Source organism: Macaca nemestrina, chromosome 3 (genome assembly GCF_043159975.1).
Source record: "Macaca nemestrina isolate mMacNem1 chromosome 3, mMacNem.hap1, whole genome shotgun sequence".
Taxonomy (NCBI): Eukaryota; Metazoa; Chordata; class Mammalia; order Primates; family Cercopithecidae; genus Macaca; species Macaca nemestrina.
The window spans coordinates 160,137,805-160,158,711 of NC_092127.1; the positions used below are offsets into that span (position 1 = coordinate 160,137,805).

Consider the following 20,907-nt stretch of genomic DNA (forward strand, 5'->3'; position numbering starts at 1 on the left):
GCGGCCCACATGGGACAGATTTATGAGTTCAGAGAGTAGAGAGGGAGATTATTTAGAAATCAGAAAAGATGTCTTGGGAAATCTAGGCCTTCAGTTATATTGTGAAGGACAGGGTGTGGGGTGGCTAGGGGTGAAGAAAGGGTATGTCTGATAGGAAGCAAGCATTGAAATAGATATAGTGACTAGAAAGTGAGAGTTAGGAATGAGCAATCAGGAAGATGTGCTCCAAGCACAGGCTGAGGATGGACTGGCATGGATTATTTATGTGGGGAAGAGTGGAAAATGAAGCTGACGTTACATTAAAGAGAGATCTTATAGGCAGCAGGAAGCCATTAAAAACTTTTAAGCAAAGAAACTGACAATATGGCATTTGTTGAATGCCTTGAGGTGGCCTTATATGGGTTAAATCTGTTTGGTGTTCTATAACCTGGTACTTGAATACTGGTCTTTCTATAGGTTTGGGAAGTTCTGTTATTATCCCTTTGAATACACTTTCTACCCCACTCTCCTCTTTGAGGCCAATCAATAATTCTTAAAGTTGCCCTTTTGAGGCTATTTTCTAGATCTCATAGGCATGCTTCATTCTTTATTATTTTTTCTCCTCTGTATATTTTCAAATAGCCTGTCTTCAAGTTCACTAATTCTTTCTTCTGCTTCATCAATTCTGCTGGTAAGAGACTGATACATTATTCAGTATGTCAACTGCACTTTTCAACTCCAGAATTTCTGCTTGATTCTTTTTAATTATATCAAATTACTTGTTAAGTTTATCTGATAGGATTTCATATTCCTTTTCTGTGTTATCTTGAACTTCTTTGAGTTTCCCCAAGATGGCTATTTTTAATTCTCTGTTTGAAAGTTCACGACATCCCTGTCTCTCCAGGACTGGTCCTTGGTGCCTTACTGAACTCATTTGGGGAGATCATGTTTTCCTGGATGGTCTTGATATTTGTTGGTGTCTGGGTATTTAAGAGTTAGGAATTTATTGCAGTCTTCACAGTCTGAGTTTGTTAGTACCTGTTGTTCTTGGGAAGGATTTTTTTCAGGTATTCAAAGGGACTTGGGTTTGTGATCTAGGTTTTTGGTCACTGTAGCTGTATCTGTATTAGGGAGTACTCCAAGCCCAGTAACATGTGGCTCTTCTGCCTTGGTGGTCTTGGATAAGATCTAGAAGAATTCTCTGGATTACCAGGCAGAGACTCTTGTTATCTTCCTTTACTTTCTCTCAAACAGAGTCCCTCTCTCTGAGCGGAGCTTCCTGGAGCTGGGGGAGGGGTGACACAAGCATCCTTGTGACCACCACCACTGGTACTATGCTAGGTTAGACGTGAAGCCATCACAGCCGTGAGTCCCATCAAGGCCCTTGGTAACCACTGCCTAGCTATTGCCTACGTTCACCCAAGGATCTAGGGCTCTACAGTCAGCAGGTGGTGATGACAGCTAGGCTTGTGTCCTTCCCTTTAGGGCAGCAAGTTGTCCTCAGCCCTGGCAGGTTCAGAGATGCCCTTCATGAGCCAGGGCCTAGAGTTGGAAACCTTAGAAATCTACCTGATCCTCTCTTCTACTGTGGCTGAGCTGGTCCCTAAGCCACATGACAAAGTCCCTCCCACTCTTCCCTCCCTTTTCCACGAGCAGAGGAATCTTTTCCCATGGGCACCACTACCCCAAGCTCACAGCAAGTACTGCCTGGCTACTGCCAAGATTCACTTGAGGTCCAAGGGCTCCTCAGTCAGCTTGTAGGGAATGCTGCCAGGTCTGGGACTCTCCCTTCAGGGCAATGGGCTCCCCGCTATCCCAGGGCAGGTCCAGAAATACCATCTGAGAGCCAAGGCCTGGAATTGGGAACCCCAAGAGCCTGCTTGGTGCTCTACCCTACTCTACTGTGGCCGAGCTGGTACCTAAACTGCCAGAAAAATTTCCCTTTATTCTTCCTTCTCCTTTTCTAAAGCAGGAATCTCTCCCTATAGCCACCACAGCTGGGAATGTGCTGGGTCATGCCTGTGACCAGCACTTCTATGAATGTCACCCAAGACCCATGGCGAGTAACGCCTGGGTATTACTGCTGATTACTCAGAGCCCAGGATTGGTCCTTGGTGCCTTACTGCACTCATCTGGGGAGATCACGGCTCTTTAGTCAGCAAGTGATGAGTCCTGCCAGGACTGGGTCCTTTTATTTTTTAAGGCAGCAGGTTACCTTCTGGCCTAGGGTATGTATAAAAATGTCATCTGGGAGTTAGGGCCTGAAATGGGGGACTCAGGACTCTGCCTAGTGCCTTATCCCACTGTGGCTGAGCAGGTGTCCAAGTTGTCAAAGTCTTCTCTACTCTTTCCTTTCCACTTCTCCAGTGGAAGGAAGGAGTGTCTCTCCCAGAGCCGTGAGCTGCACTGCCTGGGGTTGGGGGAGGGGTAGTGCAAGCACTCCCTTGGCCATCCCAGCTGGTATCTTGCTAGTTTGCATGTACCCCAAGTCCACTGGTTCCAAGCCCAGCCCAGCACCAGGGCTTGCCTAGGAGTTGGAGTCCTTGTGGCCTAGACTGCCTTTCAAGTTCATTGGGAACCCCAGAACACTTTAGCCCACGGTGGCACAGCTTGCTGAAACTCAGTTTCTGATTGCTGGAAGGGGTGATTCCCCTCTGACTACGCCTGGTCTCAGTGGGCCTCAGTGGGCACTGACTGATTTCTGCCCAGTGGTGCTTTCTGCTGTGACAGGGGCAGTAAATTCCAATGCAAACTCCCACAATCACTGTACTCTCCCTTCACCAAGCACACAGATTCTTTCTCTGCACCAAGTGGCTGCTACTTGGGGTTGGGGGAGGGATGGCACTGGAAATTCAAGACTGTCTTTCCTCCCCTCTTCAGGTCCTCTTCCAGTGATACGAAGTTAAAACCAGGTATGGGATCACTTATCTGATTTTTGGTTCCTATGCTATTTTGTGTGGATAACTGTTTAGTTTGGGGTTCCTCCATGAGGACAATCAGTGGAAGCTTCTATTTGGTCAGCTTGCTCCACGTCCCTTCATTGACACAATATGACATTTACATAGGATGACTCTGGTGGTATTGTATAGAAAAACTCAAGTAGGGTGATGGTGTAAGGCAGTTCTGCTGAACACACTTTAACTAAAACCCCACTAAACGCCAAACTCTGTTCCAGGCCTGGGGACTTAAAAACAAACAAGAGCCAGTCTCTTCCTCAAGGACTTGCAATCTACTAGGGGTACGTAGGAAAATAAACCAATTAGGATGCTTTTTGTTCATCCCATTTTTGAAGCACTGAGGGTTAGACCAGGACCTCGGCAGTGGGGATGGACAAGAGTTCTGAAAGAAGGAGTGGATGGTACCTCTGAGTATAATCACAAGCTCCTTATTTATTGGCTTTTGCAACAACCTGCTTTCTCCCCAGTCTGTCTTTACTTTTTTCCAATTAATCCTCCTTGTTCTTCTTTTCTATCCTCTTCTCTGTAGCTGGAGGCCCTTAATAAATACCTGCAAATCAAATAACATATTATTTAAATGCCATGTCTTTTCCTGATGCCCTGGGTGTTCTTTGCTAAGTGGGCTTGATGTTCTCTCCACTGAACTGTTTCCATCTGAACATATATATACACACATATATATACAACCTATATATGTATACATCACATATAGAATTAATTGAAGTTTACATAATCGGAGTCTAGTGTATTTTCATGAAATATCTTCGTTTAAATGAAAAAAAAAAATAGGAAAACAGTACAAAATAGCCTGCCAAACAGGCACATAGATAAAAGGTATATGGACTTGCTTATAATGCATATTAATTTAATTGACATTCTATTAATTTCTATTCTATTCATATTCTATTAATTTAATTGAATAAAGATTTAACTAAATGGATTACTATCTGCAGCTATTTGGCCATTGGGATAAGTTGAATAAGACAATTCCAGGCCTGAGAACTTTTGGCACTTACAGGCAGGTGATGAAAAGTTTACTTAACCAGATGATGTTTCATTATCTACACTGCTTACTTTGGTTCTTCCTGTTTGCACTATTTTCCTGCTTTGACCATTCCTTTGTATTGCATTCTATTCATAGAACCTGAGAAAACCTCTTCATGGTAAGTCATATCACCTCACTCTTTCCTTTTCAACTCAATCAACTCAATAAAAATTCTAAGTTCTTAATCTTGGCCCATGAAGTCTCATATAATCTTACTTTCAGGCCATCTGTAATTATTTCCTTCACTCACACTTGGTTTCTGTACTGTTCCTTTTTTTTTTTTTTTTTTGACAAGGTCTCACTCTGTTGTCCAGACTGGAATATAGTGTGTGACTGTTCCTAGAATATTCTAAACACACTTCCACCTCAGACCCTTTCCCTTGTTCCCTATGCCTGGATTCCTCCCCACAACTCCAGACATCTGCATGACTTGCTCCATAACCTTCTGCAGATTTCTGCTCAAATATTGCCTCATCACAGAGTCCTTCTCTGACTACTTGGCATTCTCTAACCCTACTTTCAGTGAGTTTTAAAATAGAATCATTTATTCAATAAAATGCATTTATTACTCCTGGAGTCTACATTGTCTGCTTCTCCCAACAATGTTAGAAGTTCCTCAGAAGAGGGTCTGGTTAGTTTGCTCCTTTATTCCCAGCACTTAGAATGTTGGTTGCCATATGGTCAGCACTCAACAAATACTTCTTGAATGAATTGGATGGATTATCGGGAGTTATGCATTGAATTTCAGAGAAGCAAAGAGGAGGGTACACGGCCTATCTTGGGCGGTGTGGGAGAGATCAGAGAAGGCTTTCTTTCATAAGTTATATCTGGGCTGGGTCTTCATTCACTCATTCTTTTTCACATAAGCATTCATTCAACAAAATCTCATAGCACTTTCCAATGTGCCAGGGACTACAGAACCAGAAATGCAGCTGTTTTGAAATTCACCTTATAATCTACTGGGAGAGAGACAATAAGCAGGCTAATACATAAACAAACAAGAAAAAGTATCTGATACTGGCACATGCTATGCAAAGAACTAAAACAGTATGATGCAAAAGAGAGGTGGTTACTTTAGACTGGGTCACTAGAAGAGCATCTCTAGAGGAAAAGAGGCATTCTGGTTTTGGAATTTTCAGCCATAAAGAAACATGCACATGTATGTTTATTGCAGCACTATTCACAATAGCAAAGACTTGGAACCACCCCAAATGCCCATCAATGACAGACTGGATAAAGAAAATGTGGCACATAAACACCATAGAATACTATGCAGCCATAAAAAAGGATGAGTTCATGTCCTTTGCAGCAACATGGATGAAGCTGGAAACCATCATTCTAAGCAAACTATCGCAAGGACAGAAGACCAAACACTGTATGTTCTCACTCATAAGCGGGAGTTGAACAATGAGAACACATGGACACAGGGAGGGGAACATCACATACTGGGGCCTGATGGGGGGTGGGGCACTAGGGGAGTGGTAGCATTAGGAGAAATACCTAATGTAGATGACGGGTTGATGGGTGCAGCAAATCACCATGGTACATGTATACCTATGTAACGAACCTGCATGTTCTGCACATGTATTCCAGAACTTAAAGTAGAATAATAATAAAAAAAGAAAAGCATCTCTAGGAGTGACATTTCAGTGGAGATCCGAGGGACAATAAGAAAGCAGCTGTGTGAAGATAAAGGGAGTGAGTATTCCCACAAGACAGAACAGCCAGAGTAAAACTCTCAAGTATGAATGGGCTTAAGGTGTTCAGGGATCCAAAAGAGGCCCACAGGGCTGTGGGTCAGTGAGAAAGGGGGCATAACATGAGCTCAGATAGGAACAGTCTGAAGAATGAGTAGAATCCAGGAGGTGAAGCAGGGGAAGAACCAGACTGAGAAGCATTGTAGTTGAAGAGAATGGCATGAGCAAAGGCAAGCAAGCATAAAGTAGATTGATATGTTTGAGTAAATCTAGGAAACCATATGTTCTGAGTTCAGTGCACAATCAAAGATGGAATCGGGGATACTGTGGGGGTAAACTGGCTGTTCATGAAGCTTCTGGCATCATATTTTTTGTTGCAGTTGAGAGAAGAGAACTGTCTCTCTAAAAAGTATATCCTCAGGGAGTGATATAATTAACCTACTATAAAAGACTATACTTAAAAGGTATATTCTTAGAAGACTCAGATATTATGTATGTGAACTCCTGCTAAGCCTAGAGCTTGGAAGCAAATGTAACCTTGCATATTTTATTTTATTCTAAACACAACCTCAGACATGTAAGCTGTTGCCATTCCTATTTTAGACACTGAACTGAAGGATGGGCAGGTTCAGTCACTCCCAGTACCTGTAGAGAGCTGGGGCTGAATTCTACGTCTCCCCTGCCCACTGCGGTCTACTCTGTGGTCGAACATCTCCTCAGCCGATTCAGTGCACCTGCCTAGAGTAATCCTGTCAATTTATTCTACGGGCCTCGCCTAGTACAGTTTTCCTTTGCCTGTATCTATCTTCTGTGCCTACCTCTAGTTCAGAAAGTATACTATTTTTCTCTTTCTCCCTCAGCTAATCCTAGTCAATACCATGGTTTATAGAAGCTGTTCTATAGCTCGCTGACTTCCTCTGTTGACAAAAATGATGCAAAAACAAACTTAAAGATGGGATTATATGCTTGGACACACTTCTTCCTCTATGGTAACTGAGTCCCCAAGGAGTGTCTAAGTTTTGGGATTCTTGACAGATTGGAAGTTCTATAACAATTGGGACCCTGTTATCAGTAAAACCAGATTCCTCAGAGAAGGTAGTGCTGAATTCATGACAAGGAATTTAATTTAGGTTCACAATTTATCAAGTAAATGGTGACTTATGAGCGACAATTCAATGTGCGTGTCATCATGGCCTGGTGGTGACTGACATTATGCATTGAGATTGAAGCCATTTCGAGACTGTTACTTTATGCATCATATTAGAAGGCATCAGGAGTATACCAGATAAAACATTTATCTAGGAGGAAACAGACAGTAAAATGTTCTTCCACTAACGATGGTGCATTTTGCACTTCTGCACCACAAACCTCTATTACATATTCATCACTTGACAATGTAAATGTGTAGTTTAGATAGCACTGGAGAGTTAGGATTTCCATCATAAATTAGGCTGAAAAATTCTGACTAAATAATGTTATCTGTTGCAGGAGCCATTTTTTTTTCAACATTTGGATGCCCAAGATACATCCAATGTTGTCAAGCACTTTACCTTCAGATGGCAAAATCAGAGGTGTATTAAAATGGCAGGATGTTCGTGAACGTTAGCAATGACGTGTGCCATTACTGTCTCTTGAAAGGCTGATATAATTTTTTGGGGGGAGTAAATGGTATAGCTCTGAAATGATTAGGAAAAAGGATGTTCTACAATGTGAACAAAAAGTTAAAGGCAAGATAGAAGGCAAGGCCAGGCTGATGAAAGGAAATAAGGTTGAAAAAAGTTGGTCCCCATTTTTAAGTGCAAAATATTTCTAGAAACCATAGCTTAAACTCAGGTGCTCAGCAACCTTCATCTCTTTGATAATAGTGGAGACTGTCAAAAAAGCAAATAAATATGGTTCAAAGAAAAAGATGAGCCCATACCAGGAAGGGTCCAAGAAGCACAGCATAAAAGAACTAAACATCAAAAATGACTAAATACTTTCCATTTGTCAGTGTTTCTTTTTACCCATGCTTGAAGAAATAATTTTTTTCAGGGCCTAAAACTTGTCTTTTACAACACTCAAGTTGTGACAAGAAACAAACACTAGTTATTTAACTGGACATAATTGTGAATGAAATTAACAGTAGAATTACCTGAAATTCCAGTCCATAGTTTTCTCTGCAGAATTCTCTCAGTTTAGGATATACATTTTCTCTTAGTGCCTGTCTTTCTGCTCCCGTATCTGTAGTAGAAAGACAAACACACAGGAAGTCAGTATGTCCACACATGTTTCTGGCAAAAAAATGAAAACCTAAAAATAAATGCTGACAGTAATATAATCAAGTTGAGGTGCTGGGTTGTGAAATAACAGGGTATTTGTCTCTTGGTATAGACCTGCCCCCTAATTGCACAGAGATCCATCCATCAGGCATGCACGAGCAGCCCACGGGATGGACCACTGGTTGGTTCTATGTATGCTGGCAGGGCTGAAAATTCACAGTTGATTCTTTATGCCCACACAGACCTTCACGTTGAGCTCTTAAATAGTTATGACCACAATGTCTTTGGAAGGGGCAGAAGGATACACAGTAGGGTTATCAGGGTTTTAGCTCCACAAAATATACAAGTTTTAAAACACACGCACACACGTACACACGTTGATAAATTTACTTATTGATTTCTGAAAACATCCCAGATGATACCATTGCTACCTAGAGTATTCAGATATATTATGACATTTTACAAAATTTAGCACAGTATGGAAACAAGCATGAAACCCTATCATAGCAGATCCCACCCACTGTAGATTCAATTGGCCAGTGGTTTAATAAAATAACGTCTCCCACCCCGGGCTTAGGGACTTACCATTATATCGGAGATAGAAACTATTTTACACATGTCATACTATGTAAACCTTCTGAAATAAAAAAACTTTTTATTATCTCCTATCATTAAGAAAATACAAGAAACACAGAACCTGAAACTCGAAGAATCACAAAACATGTATGCATTTAATGTCGAATGTTTTGCACAGAAAGGAATTCCAAAGTCATCTGTGCTGAACAGTTCTGCATCAATGATGGCACTGTAAGATTCTAAGAGCAAAGAGGCGATTCCTTGCCCAGCTACCTTCATTGAAACATGAATATAGTTTTCAAAAATTAGGTTAATGTGTAATCTTATGAAAAGTACCATTTGCTAAAAGTACCTCTATCCCAGTCATAACTATGAAACATCCGCATACCACATTTATAACAAAGATAACAGTTTAAAAGAATTTCCCTATTATTCTCAAACACATCTGTCCATGAAAATTTAACCATATGCCGTGTTGACCTACTCTATTTTCCTACTGTTCTCAAGCCTATTTTGAGAAGCAAACAACCAATCACGAAAGTCTGAAATGCAGCTGCAGCCTGGCAGAGTGACAGGAACCAGTGTTTACATAGAAATCAAAGATTCAGAGAAATCCAAGGTCTTCTGGATTGTCCTGTGATCTAAACAAATAGGGTGTTTTCCAGCCTTAGATTCAATATGGTTCTAAGTTCAAAGAGAAGAAGCAGGACACCCATCGGAGGAGCTGTACATTAAAGCGGGGCCCATGCGGTGCTATGGCACTGACGGAGGCAGTTATATTAAGCTTTCACATAATTTGTATAATCTTGAGATCAGAATGCCCATCCTCCCTTGCTCCATTTTAAGAGCTGAAAATGCTAACTTCACAATAAAGCTGATAATATTCAATAACTCTAAACGCCCTTAGCAGATTTTCAAAATCGAAATAACGAAAAAGCCGCTTTAAAAAGAGACAAATACTGCCAGATATAGAAGGTAAAAATATATTCAAAAGGGTTAAGAGATTCTGAAAAATAGTATCTAAATTATACATAAAATAAATATGTAATGATATAAGAAACAGAAATTTATTGTTTCTTAAAAACATGTTAACTCATTTTGAGGTGCTGAGACTTGACTGCACAATTGTAAGGAGGATAAGAGAAATTTAGTACCTAATTTTTAAAAAAATTTCAACTCTTATTTTAGACACAGGAGGTACATGTGCAGGTGTGTTACCTGGGTATACTGCATCCAGGCAGTGAGGATAGTACCTGATGGTTTTTCAACTCACACCCCGCTCCCTTCCTCCCGCCACTAGCTGTCCACAGTGTCTATTGTTCTCATGTTTATGCCTATGTGTGTTCAATGTTTAGCTCCCATTTTCAAGTGAGAACATGCAGGATTTGGTTTTCTGTTCCTGCATTAATTAGTTTAGGAGTATGGCCTCTAGCTGCATCCATGTTGCTGCAAAGGACATTGCATTCCCTTTTTTTTTGGCTGTGTAGTTTTCCATGGTGTATATGTGCCACATTTTCTTTATTTAATTCACCACTGACGGGCACCTAGGTTGATTCCATGTCTTTGCTATTGTGAACAGTGCGGCAATGAGCACACAAGTGCATGTGTCTTTTTGGTATAATGATCTATTTCTCTTTGGGTATACATCTAGTAATGGGATTGCTGGGTCAAATGGTAGCTCTATTTTAAATTCTTTGAGAAATCTCTGAACTTTTCCACAGTGGCTGAGTTAATTTATAATTCCGCCAATGGTGTACAAGCATTCTCTACTCTCTGCGGCCTTGCCAGCGCCTGTTGTTTTTGAACTTTTTAGTAATAGCCATTCTGACTGGTGTCAGATTGTATCTCATTGTGGTTTTGGTTCGCATTTCTCTGATGATTAGTGATGATGAGCATTTTTTTCATGCTTTTTGGCCACTCATATGTCTTCTTTTAAGAAGTGTCTGCTCATGTCTTTGTCTATTTGTAATGGGATTATTTGGTTTTTGCTTGATTTAAGTTTCTTACAGATTCTGGATATTAGATCCTTGTTGGACGCATAGTTTGTGAATATTTTCTTCTATTCTGTAGGTTGTCTGTTTACTCTGTTAATAGATTCTTTTGCCATAGCACCTAATTTCTAACATTTAGTGAGTGCTTCCTGCGGTCCAGTAGTGTGCTAAGTACACTTCTATTTGCATTTCCTTAGTCACTGCTGACCACAACCCTATGAAACAGGTAACATTATTACCATGTTTTTTAAGCAAGGAAACTAAAGGGCAGAGGGGTTAGAAAACTCGCTCAAGAGCATTCAGCCGCTAAATTAGAAAACCCAGATTTGAACCCAGAAAGTGATACACCATAGTTTGCTCTAATCAAGGAAATATACAACTGTGAAAAGAATCAATCTTTGCAATGACCGATGGAATAAATGCATGAAATGACTAAGGGATGTTAAAGTTCTAAAGCTTATGAAATAAAAAAAAAATTGTATTATCCTTGATGGATTCTTTTCTTTCTATAATACACTCTCCAAGAGCCAACACATCAATAAGTTCTCTCACTCTACCACTAAACAAATCCTGAGTTAATCTACTTCTGTCCCTTCTGCTACCAGATGCAAGCCATACTCACCTTTCATCCAGATTCCATCTCCCTGTTTTCATACTTGCCCCGTTTGGTTCATTTTCCATGGAGCAACCAGACTGATTTTTCCAAAATGTCAATCAGATCACATCACTACTTTGTTTAAAAGCCCCATCAGCTCTTTACAGACCTTTGAATGAAATGTACACTCCTTATGATGAATGTTCTCTCTCTCCCCAGGCTCGTCTCTTACCACTTTTCCTGTTTATGTCCCTCCAGCAGCACTGGCTTTCACTTGATTCTTAGATTATATTCCCACTCGGAGACCTTCACTTTAGCTATGGTGTCGTCCTGGAATGCTTAGTCCTGTGATCATCTCATGGCACCTCTTGTCATTCAACTGGCAGCTTTAATGCCACCTCCTCAGAGAGGCCTTCTCTGAGCACTCCATCTATAGAAGTCACTGAATCACCTTCTACTTCCTTAATTCTTTGTGGATTACTCATTGTTTATTCGTTTATTGTGTGCCTCCCTCACTAAAATTTAAGCTCAAAGGGAGTTGAAACCTTCTTTTGTCTCACTCACGGCTACATCTCTAATGACTGCAGTCTTGCTCAATTAATAAATGAGTGAATGAAAAAAGCCACACATGCACCAGTGACAAAAATGAACTGATAGGCATGGTTTCCCTGCAATTGCCTCCAGAAACAGAAAGGCCTCCTACATTATAATTCATTATTCGATGGGTTTAATAAAAGCAAGATTCTGAAATCTTGGGAAACGGTGGTATTAGGATAATTGGTGTCACGAGGTAAATGAATGAACTGAATTTTTTTTTCCTCTGGTTTCTGTGTTTGTGGCAGAATATGAACTCCGTTATTTTGAGCCTTTCTAAATATGTGAAGGAAGCATATACACATATCCAATGGATATTCTGTGCTCTTATTTATATTAAAAATTGACTTAGATTTTTCCGTATTTGTATGAATATATGATTGGCTCTGAAAATGAAAAAGTAATTAAGATAGGAATGGATTAATTATGATGAGTGAACAGATAAGCTGGCTTAATTAAATAAAAATCTTGATTCATACCGACAGCAAATCCGGATGGTTCACAATTAAAAAAATTAGAATGTCGTGGACAGGAAATATTAGCTCACAGAATCTCACACTTAAAAAGGGCCCTCTTTAAACAGTGTAAATCAAGTATGAGGTACGTCTTAATTTATGTTTTATACATAGTCATCGCATCTATTTGTAACTGCCCAGTACCTTAATGCTTTGAAAAGGTGCACTAACACTTTGGCAGCACTAACTGTTAGGTATTTAAAGGAGCTGCTTTCTGAATGATTCCTTTGTGATTTCAGAGTTAATGAAGGTCTCTGTACAGTGTCTGAGTCACCTACAAGAAGTACATTAGCTGGGGGAGAATGAGTAATCAATACCATTATCCTTATAATATCTTGAGTTCACTTCAACAAGGGTTTAGATTAATTCCAATTTTTTTTATTTTACAATTTTTTTTTCTTTTACAAAATAATTTATTTTAATTTTTATTTTATTTATACAGCTCTATCTTCAACAAACTAAAGGCATGGACTTTGGTCTTTTTTTCTTTCTTTTTTGAGACACAGTTTCACTGTTTCCCAGGCTGAAAGTGCAGTGGCACGATCTTGGCTCACTGCAACCTCCACCTCCCAGGTTTAAGCAATTCTCATGCCTCAGCCTCCCTAGTAGCTGGGATTACAGGCATGTGCCACCATGCCTGGCTAATTTTTGTATTATTAGTAGAGATGGGCTTTCACCATGTTGGCCAGGCTGGTCTTGAACTCCTGACCTCATGCACCCACCTTGGCCTCCCAAAGTGCTGGGATTACAGGTGTGAGTCAGCTCGTCCAGCCTAAACTCATTTTTCCCATGTTCTTTGCAGCTCAGAAAATCTGCTTAGAATCCACTATAGATCCTCTGCTAATATTGTCTTGTTAGCATGGTTTCCAAGGTCTCTGTACATTCGCTCTTCCCTGGATTCTTTCTCTTTTCCTAGCCTCTTAGTTAATGATTCATAGGGACAGCCTGTTCGACTTCTGGGGTTGTGTTTAGGTTAATTTCTTGTTTGGCAGCTCCCTAAGAGGCTGTCTACTCTCTATGGCCCTCAGATAATTCCTTTGTATCCATCTCGCCACCCATACTCTTCCTTATATCAATGCGAGCAAATCTTGTCAATTTTATGTCATAAACACTTTTTTAATTTGGCCACTCTTTATTTTCACACTAACCTTCTCTCAACCCAAGAAGCAAAAAGTCTATTTGCTTGACCTGTTATCTGTCCCTCTCTCACAGAGCTGCCAGCAATAAATGCCAAGACAAAATGAAAACAAAAACTAATTTGATTATTAAAGACCTTGCTGGCATCTGGTGGTCCAGAAGATAAAGACTAGAATGCTTAGCAAGTGTAAATATATCTTCTAGCCAAGTTCTATCTTCTACTGCTGATCACCATGTATCCTCTATAAAGTCTGAGTTTTCAGCCATTATTTGCTCCTGAGCTTTGTCCTTACACAAACTGCTTTCCATGCTCAGAAGTTCCTATCAGATGAAAGATCTCTACAAGGAGAACTATAGAACACTGCTGAAAAAAATCACAGATGACACAAACAAATGGAAAAACATCCCATGCTCATGGATTGCAAGAATCAATATCATTAAAATGCCCATGCTGCCCAAAGAAATCTACAGATTCAATGCTATTCGTATCAAACTACCAATGTCATTTGTCACAGAACTATAAAAAGCTATTCGCAAATTCTTACAGAACCAGAAAAGAGCCTGAACGGCCAAAACAATCCTAAACAAAAACAACAAAGTTGGAGGAATCACATTACCCAACTTCAAACTATACTATAAGGCTACAGTAACCCAAACAGCATGGTACTGGTACAAAAACAGACACATAGACCAACGGAACAGAACCTAGAAAGCAGAAATAAAGCTGCACAACTACAGCTATCTGATTTTCAACAAAGTTGACAAAAATAAGCAATGTGGGAAAGGACCCCCTATTCAGTAAATGGTACTGGCATAGCTATCTAGCCATATGCAGAAGAATGAAACTGTACCCCTATCTTTCACTATATATAAAAATTCACTCATGATAGATTAAATATGTCAATGTAAGATTGTAACCTATAAGAACCACAAAAGAAAACCTAAGAAAAACCATTCTGGACATTTGCATTGAGAAAGAATTTATTTAAGTCCTCAAAAGCAACTGCAACAAAAACAAAAATCAACAAGTGGGACCTAATTAAATAAAAGAGCTTCTCCACAACAAAAGAAACTATCAGTGGTATAAAGAGACAACCTGTAGAATGGGAGAAAATATTCACAAACTATGCATCTGACAAATGTCTAATATCCAGAATCTCTAAGAGCTTAAACAAATCAACAAGCAAAAAACAAATAAGCCTAGTAAAAAATGGGCAAAGGACATGAAGAGGTACTTCTCAAAAGAAGACATACAAATGGTCAAACATGAAAAACTGTTCCACACATCACTAGTCAACAAAGAAATGCAAATTAAAACCACAAAGAGATGCCATCTCATACCAGTCAGGGTGGCTATTATTTAAAAGTCAAAAAACAACAGATGCTGGTAAAACTGCAGTAAAAAGAGAATGCTTACATACTGTTGGCAAGAATGTGAATTAGTTTAATTCACTGTGGAAAGCAGTTTGGAAATTTCTCAAAAAATGTAAAACAGAGCTACCATTTGACCTAGCAATCCCATGACCAGGTACCTATCCAAAAGAACATAAATCATTCTACCAAAAATACAGATGCACTTGCATTTTCATCACTGCACTATTCACAATAGCAAAGACACGGAATCAGCCTAGGTGCTCATCAATGGTGGACTGAATAAAGAAAATGTGGTACATATACACCATGGAATATACGCAGTTATAAAATATAATGAAATCATGTCCTTTGCAGCAACATGGATACAGCTGGATGCCATTATTCTAAGTGAATTAACACAGGAACAGAAAACCAAATAGCACATATTCTCACTTATAAGTGAGTGCTAAACACTGGTTACTTATGGATATCAAGATGGCAACAATAGAAACTGGGGACTTCTGTGGGGGAGGTAGGGAGTTGCAAAACTATTGGGTACTATGATCAGTACTAGGGGGATGGGATAAATAGTACCACAAACCTCAGCATCATGAAATATACCCAGGTAACAAACCTGCACATGTGTCCCCTGAATCTAAAATGAAAGTTGAAATTATTTTAAAAATATACTTGGGGCCGGGCGCGGTGGCTCACACCTGTAATCCCAGCACTTTGGGAGGCCGAGACGGGCGGATCACGAGGTCAGGAGATCAAGACCATCCTGGCTAACACAGTGAAACCCCGTCTCTACTAAAAATACAAAAAAAAAATTAGCCGGCGTGGTGGCGGGCGCCTGTAGTCCCAGCTACACGGGAGGCTGAGGCAGGAGAATGGCGTGAACCTTGGAGGTGGAGCTTGCAGTGAGTGGAGATGGCGCCACTGCACTCCAGCCTGGGTGACAGAGCGAGACTCCGTCTCAAAAAAAAAAAAAAAAAAAAAAAAAAAGGAAATTTTGCATAAAATATTTAAAAATCTATCTTTTTAAATGTGTTGCATAGCTAGAAGAAAACTAAATAACACATGGATAGGCCAAAGGCACAGTGAAAGCAGAAATCTTGGAAAATAAGAGACCTGAAGACAGCATTAGATTATATTGTATTACATCTTAGTGACTTTTAAGTATCATTTTGTCATTTGTGGGTACATGGTAGATTAGAGACAAAGTACAGGGCCCTACTCAATATGATCATGGGATGGGATAATTACAGGTTTCTAACAGGAAAAACATGCAAAAGGCCATCACTCCAAAGAGGTGTATTTTCAGTGTGGCAGTGAACTAGAAATAAATCTTTGCCAGTCAGAAAACTTGAAAGATGTTATTAAGATAGCTGAGTAGAAGGGCCTGCTTCCTCTACACAAAAAGCCTAAAGCAATAAGTAGATAACTACATGGTGAGCTGCACGCCTAGGGAGAACAACAGAATACATGGGAGAACAATAGAATACAGTAAAGAAGTGACAGAGGCATCTCTGAGGCACTGGAACTTGGGAAGAGAGCGTAGAGAAGGACATGAAGAGCCCTTGGATTGGCTTAAAGCCAAGCGGCACTCTCCACTGTGAGAAAAGGCAGGAGATCCCTAGTAGTCCACATTCCCACCACAGACACCTGCAATTCTAGCTGCAAGGGAGCCCTACAGTATTCACAGGCTTTGAGACTAGTGTAGGGAGGGAACTCATGCTGAGTTCCCATCTCCTCCCAGCCATTCTCTGGAACCCAGGCTACTGCATTATGCTGCCTTTTTGAGAACAGAGCCACTGCTAAAATGTACCCTGTCCAGAAGCCCCAAAGGGCTTGCATCTCTGCATTTCTGAGCTGGTATCATTATTTAATCCAGAAGGCTACAGGGCTGTGATTCCAGTTGGACCCCATGGTGTAGCTGTGAACTCAGCACCTGAGGCAATGCAGTGGCCTGTACCTCAGGGAACAGGTGATCTAGTACATCAGGGAGGCCATCTTCAAGACAGAGGGAGCCAAAGCATGTGCTCCCCAGAACTTGACAGCTGACGGCTTAATGACCAGCAGAACTGCCACATGCCCATGTGCACTCCCCAAAGGCCCTAGGACTGGCCTGCCTGGGGTCTGCTGCCACTGTCACCGGCAATGCTGACTCCTATAGTGGTGGAGCTGCTGCATTGCCTGCAGGGCCTTCTCCATCAGGGACTCAAGGACTGGCTGCCCCAGGATGGGGGCCCCAGGACTGGCCCACCAAGGGCCTGCCAATGCTGACAGCTCTGCACACTTCTGCGGCAGAGCTCCTGTGCTCTCTCATGCAATCCCCCATCTGAGGGCCTGAGGACTGTCTTATCTGGTATCTGCTGCCACTGATGGCCCTTCCCACTGTAGCAGTGGAGTTGCCATGTGCCCCCATCAGGGGCCTAAGGACTGGCACATTTAGGGCCCAATACCATCAGTGAAACTACCTGTCTAGTGGGGAAGCCACAGTGTGCTTGCATTCCCCTTAGAAGCCTGCAGACCAGCTTGCTGGGGCCTTTCATTGCCTTTGACTTTGCCCACTGTAGTGTCAAGGCTACTGAGTACCTGTACCCTCAAACAGGGGCCTGAGGACTGGCTCACCTGAGAATTGCTGCCACTGGTGACCTACCAATCTAGTAGTGAAACCACTGCATGTCCCCTCCCCAGGGGCCCATGAACTACGCTGCTGCCCAGGGACTGCCACTGTCAGCAACCACACTCTCCAGCTGGGAAATTGCTATGTGCCTGTGCATGCTCCCCAGGGACCCAAAGTCTGGTTTACCTGGGGCCTGCTGCTGCCACTAATGACTGCTGCCCTGACCAGCATACCCCTCCAAGTGCTCCCAAACCAGCCTGTCTGGTAGCTCCAGGCCCCAGCCAAGCTGCCTCCACAAACACTCACAACCTAGGCCACTAAAGCACTCATAGGCACCACTGACACTGATTATACCAAAGAAACACATGGACACTACACTACTGTGCCCACCCAGAACCAAAGTCAAAGTACTCTGTTCAATTAACACATCTGCAGGAAAAAGTCTTTCCCCATGAAAGCTATGCCATGAAATTAGAAGATGTGACTGTTCTGCCAGATGTGCAGATATTAACATAGGGATATAAAAAACATGAAAAAGGAAAATTAACACCTCAAAAGGATCAAAATAATTTATTAGTAATACATCCCAAGGCAAAGGAAACTGATGCAATACCTTAAAAGGAATTTAAAATAATGACCTTAGGGAACTCAGAAAGATGTAAGAGAATACAGACAGATGATTCATCAAAATCAGAAAAACAATTCATAATCTGAATGAGAAATTCAATACATAGATATCACAAAAAAGGACCAAACAAATTAGAAACTAAAAAAAATCAATGAATACAGTTTTAAAAAAAATCAAGAGCTTCAACAACAGACTAGATCATAAGAAGGAAAAATTTCTGAACTTGGACAGGTCTTTGGACAAAATCCAGTCAGACAAAAAAAAAAAATGAATAGAAAGCCTACGAGACCTATAGGATATAATTAAGTAAACAAGTTTTGCATTATGGAATTTCCAGAAGAGGAAGAGATGGGGAAATGAATAGAAAACCCATTTAATAAAATAATTGCTAAAAACTTCCAAGTTTTGGGAAGAAATACCGATATTCAGATGCAGGAAACTAAAAAGTCCCCAGATACACTCAACCTCAAAGATTCTCTCTGAGAAACATTGTAGTCAAAAGTCAAAGAGAAAATGGGAATTGTAAAAACTGCAAGAGAAGAGCATCAAGTCACATATAATGAAATCCCCCTCAGAATAATAGCATATTTCTCAGCAAAAACCTTACAGGCATGGAGAGAATGGGATGATATATTTAAAGTGCTGAAAGAAGAAAAAACCTGCCAGCCAAGATACATTACCTAACAAAGTTATCCTGCAGAAATCAAGGAGGAACAATGTCTTTCCCAGACAAGCAGCTGTGGGAATTTACCACTAGACCTACACTACAAGAAATACATCAGAGTCCTGTATCTGGAAGCAAGAGATTAACTACCATCACAAAAACATGTGAGAGAATAAATCTCACTGGTAGAGCAGATACATAAATAAGAAATAGAAATAATTAAAGAAAATCATCAAACTGCAGCCAACATTGGAGTTAAACTATACCCTAGACCAAATGGACCTAACAGACATTTACAGAACATTTCATCCTACAGCTACAGAATATATATTACACATTCTTCTCATCAGTACATAGAACATTCCTTTTTTTTTTTTTTTTTTTTTAAATGGAGTGTCACTCTGTCACCCAGGCTGGAGTGCAGTGGCGTGATCTCGGCTCACGGTAACCTCCACCTTCCGGGTTCAAGTGTTTCTCCTGCCTCAGCCTTCCGAGTAGCTGGGAATACGGGCATGTGTCACCACGCCTGGCTAATTTTTTTTTTTTTTTTGAGATGGAGTCTTGCTCTGTCGCCCGGGCTATAGTACAGTGGCGCAATCTTGGCTCACTGCAAGCTCCACCTCCCGGTTTCACGCCATTCTCCTGCCTCAGCCTCCCGAGTAGCTGCGACTACAGGTACCCGCCACTGTGCCAGGCTAGTTTATTTGTATTTTTTCGTAGAGACGGGGTTTCACCGTGTTAGCTAGGATGGTCTCACTCTCCTGACCTTGTGATCTGCCCGCTTTGGCCTCCAAAAGTGCTGGGATTACAGGCATCACCCACTGCACCCGGCCCAGAACATTCTTTAGGATAGACCATATGGTAGACTGCAAAACAAGTCTTAACAAATTTTAAAAAACTAAAATCGGCCGGGCATGGTGGCTCACGCCTGTAATCCCGGCACTTCGGGTGGCCGAGGTGGGTGGATCACGAGGTCAGGAGATCAAGACCATCCTGGCTAATGCAGTGAAACCCGTCTCTACTAAAAATACAAAAAATTAGCCGGGCGTGGTGGCGGGCCCCTGTAGTCCCAGCTACTCGGGAGGCTGAGGCAGGACAATGGCGTGAACCCAGGAGGTGGAGCTTGCAATGAGCCAAGATCAGGCCACTGCACTCCAGCCTGGGCGACAGAGGGAGACTCCGTCTCAAAAAACAAACAAACAAACAAACAAAAAACTAAAATCATATCAAGTATCTTTTCATACTACAACAATATGTAACTAGAAATCAACAACAAGAGAAACTTTGGAAATTGTACAAATACACAGAAATTAACATGCTCCTGAATTGGTAAAGAAATTAGGAAAAAATAAAAGTTTCTTCAAGCAAATGAAAAATATCCAAACCTATGGGATAGACCAAAGGCAGTATTAAGAGAAGTTCAGAGCAATAAATGCCTACATCAAAAAAGCAGAAATATTTCAAATAAACAACCTCATGTTGTACCTCAAGCTATTAGAAAAGCAAGAACAAACCAAACCCCAAATTAGAATAAAGGAAATAATAAAGATCAGAACTAAAACAAAGACAATGTACTAAAGATCAATAAAAGAAATAGTTGGGTTTTGGAAAAGATAAACAATACTGAGAAACCATTAGCTGTACTAAGAAAAAAAAGAGAAGACTCAAAATCAGAAACAAAAAAGGAACTACTACAACTGATACCATAGAAGTAAAAAGGATCTTTACAGACTATTATGAATAATGAATAATTCTACACAGACAAAATGGAAAATCTACAAAAAATGAATAAATTTACAGACACATATAATTTACCAAAATTGAACCAAGAATAAACAGAACACCTGAACTGACTAACAAATGATGAGGTTGAACCAGGAATAAGAAGTCTTTCAACAAAGAAAATCCTGGAACCAAATGACTTCACTGCTGAATTCTACTGACTCTTTAAAGGACTAACACCAATTCTTCTCAAACTTTTCCAAAAAATTGAAGAGAAAAAAATTCCTCCACATTAATTCTATTAATTATTAATTATTCTATTAATTCTATAAGTGTAGCATTATTCTGATATCAAAACAGCACAAAGACAGCCAAAAAAGAAAACTACAGACCAATACCCCTGATGAACATAGATGCAAAAATCCCCAACAAAATACTAGCAAACGAAATCAAACAGCACATCAAAAAGATTCTATGCCACAGTCAACTAGGATTTATCCCAAGGATGTAAGGATGTTTCAACACATGCCTATCAATAAATGTGATATGTTACATCAACAGATG

General features: G+C 40.6%; 1 protein-coding gene across 1 annotated transcript in view; it reads right to left on the reverse strand.

Moving 5' to 3' along the window:
- LOC105487759 (NACHT and WD repeat domain containing 2) overlaps nt 1–20,907 on the reverse strand; it is a 197,118-nt gene that overhangs the window by 112,076 nt on the left and 64,135 nt on the right. The window contains exon 2 of the mRNA XM_011751402.3: nt 7,813–7,901. Within this exon, the coding sequence (XP_011749704.1) occupies nt 7,813–7,901 (89 nt within the window). The remainder of the gene's footprint in view (nt 1–7,812; nt 7,902–20,907) is intronic.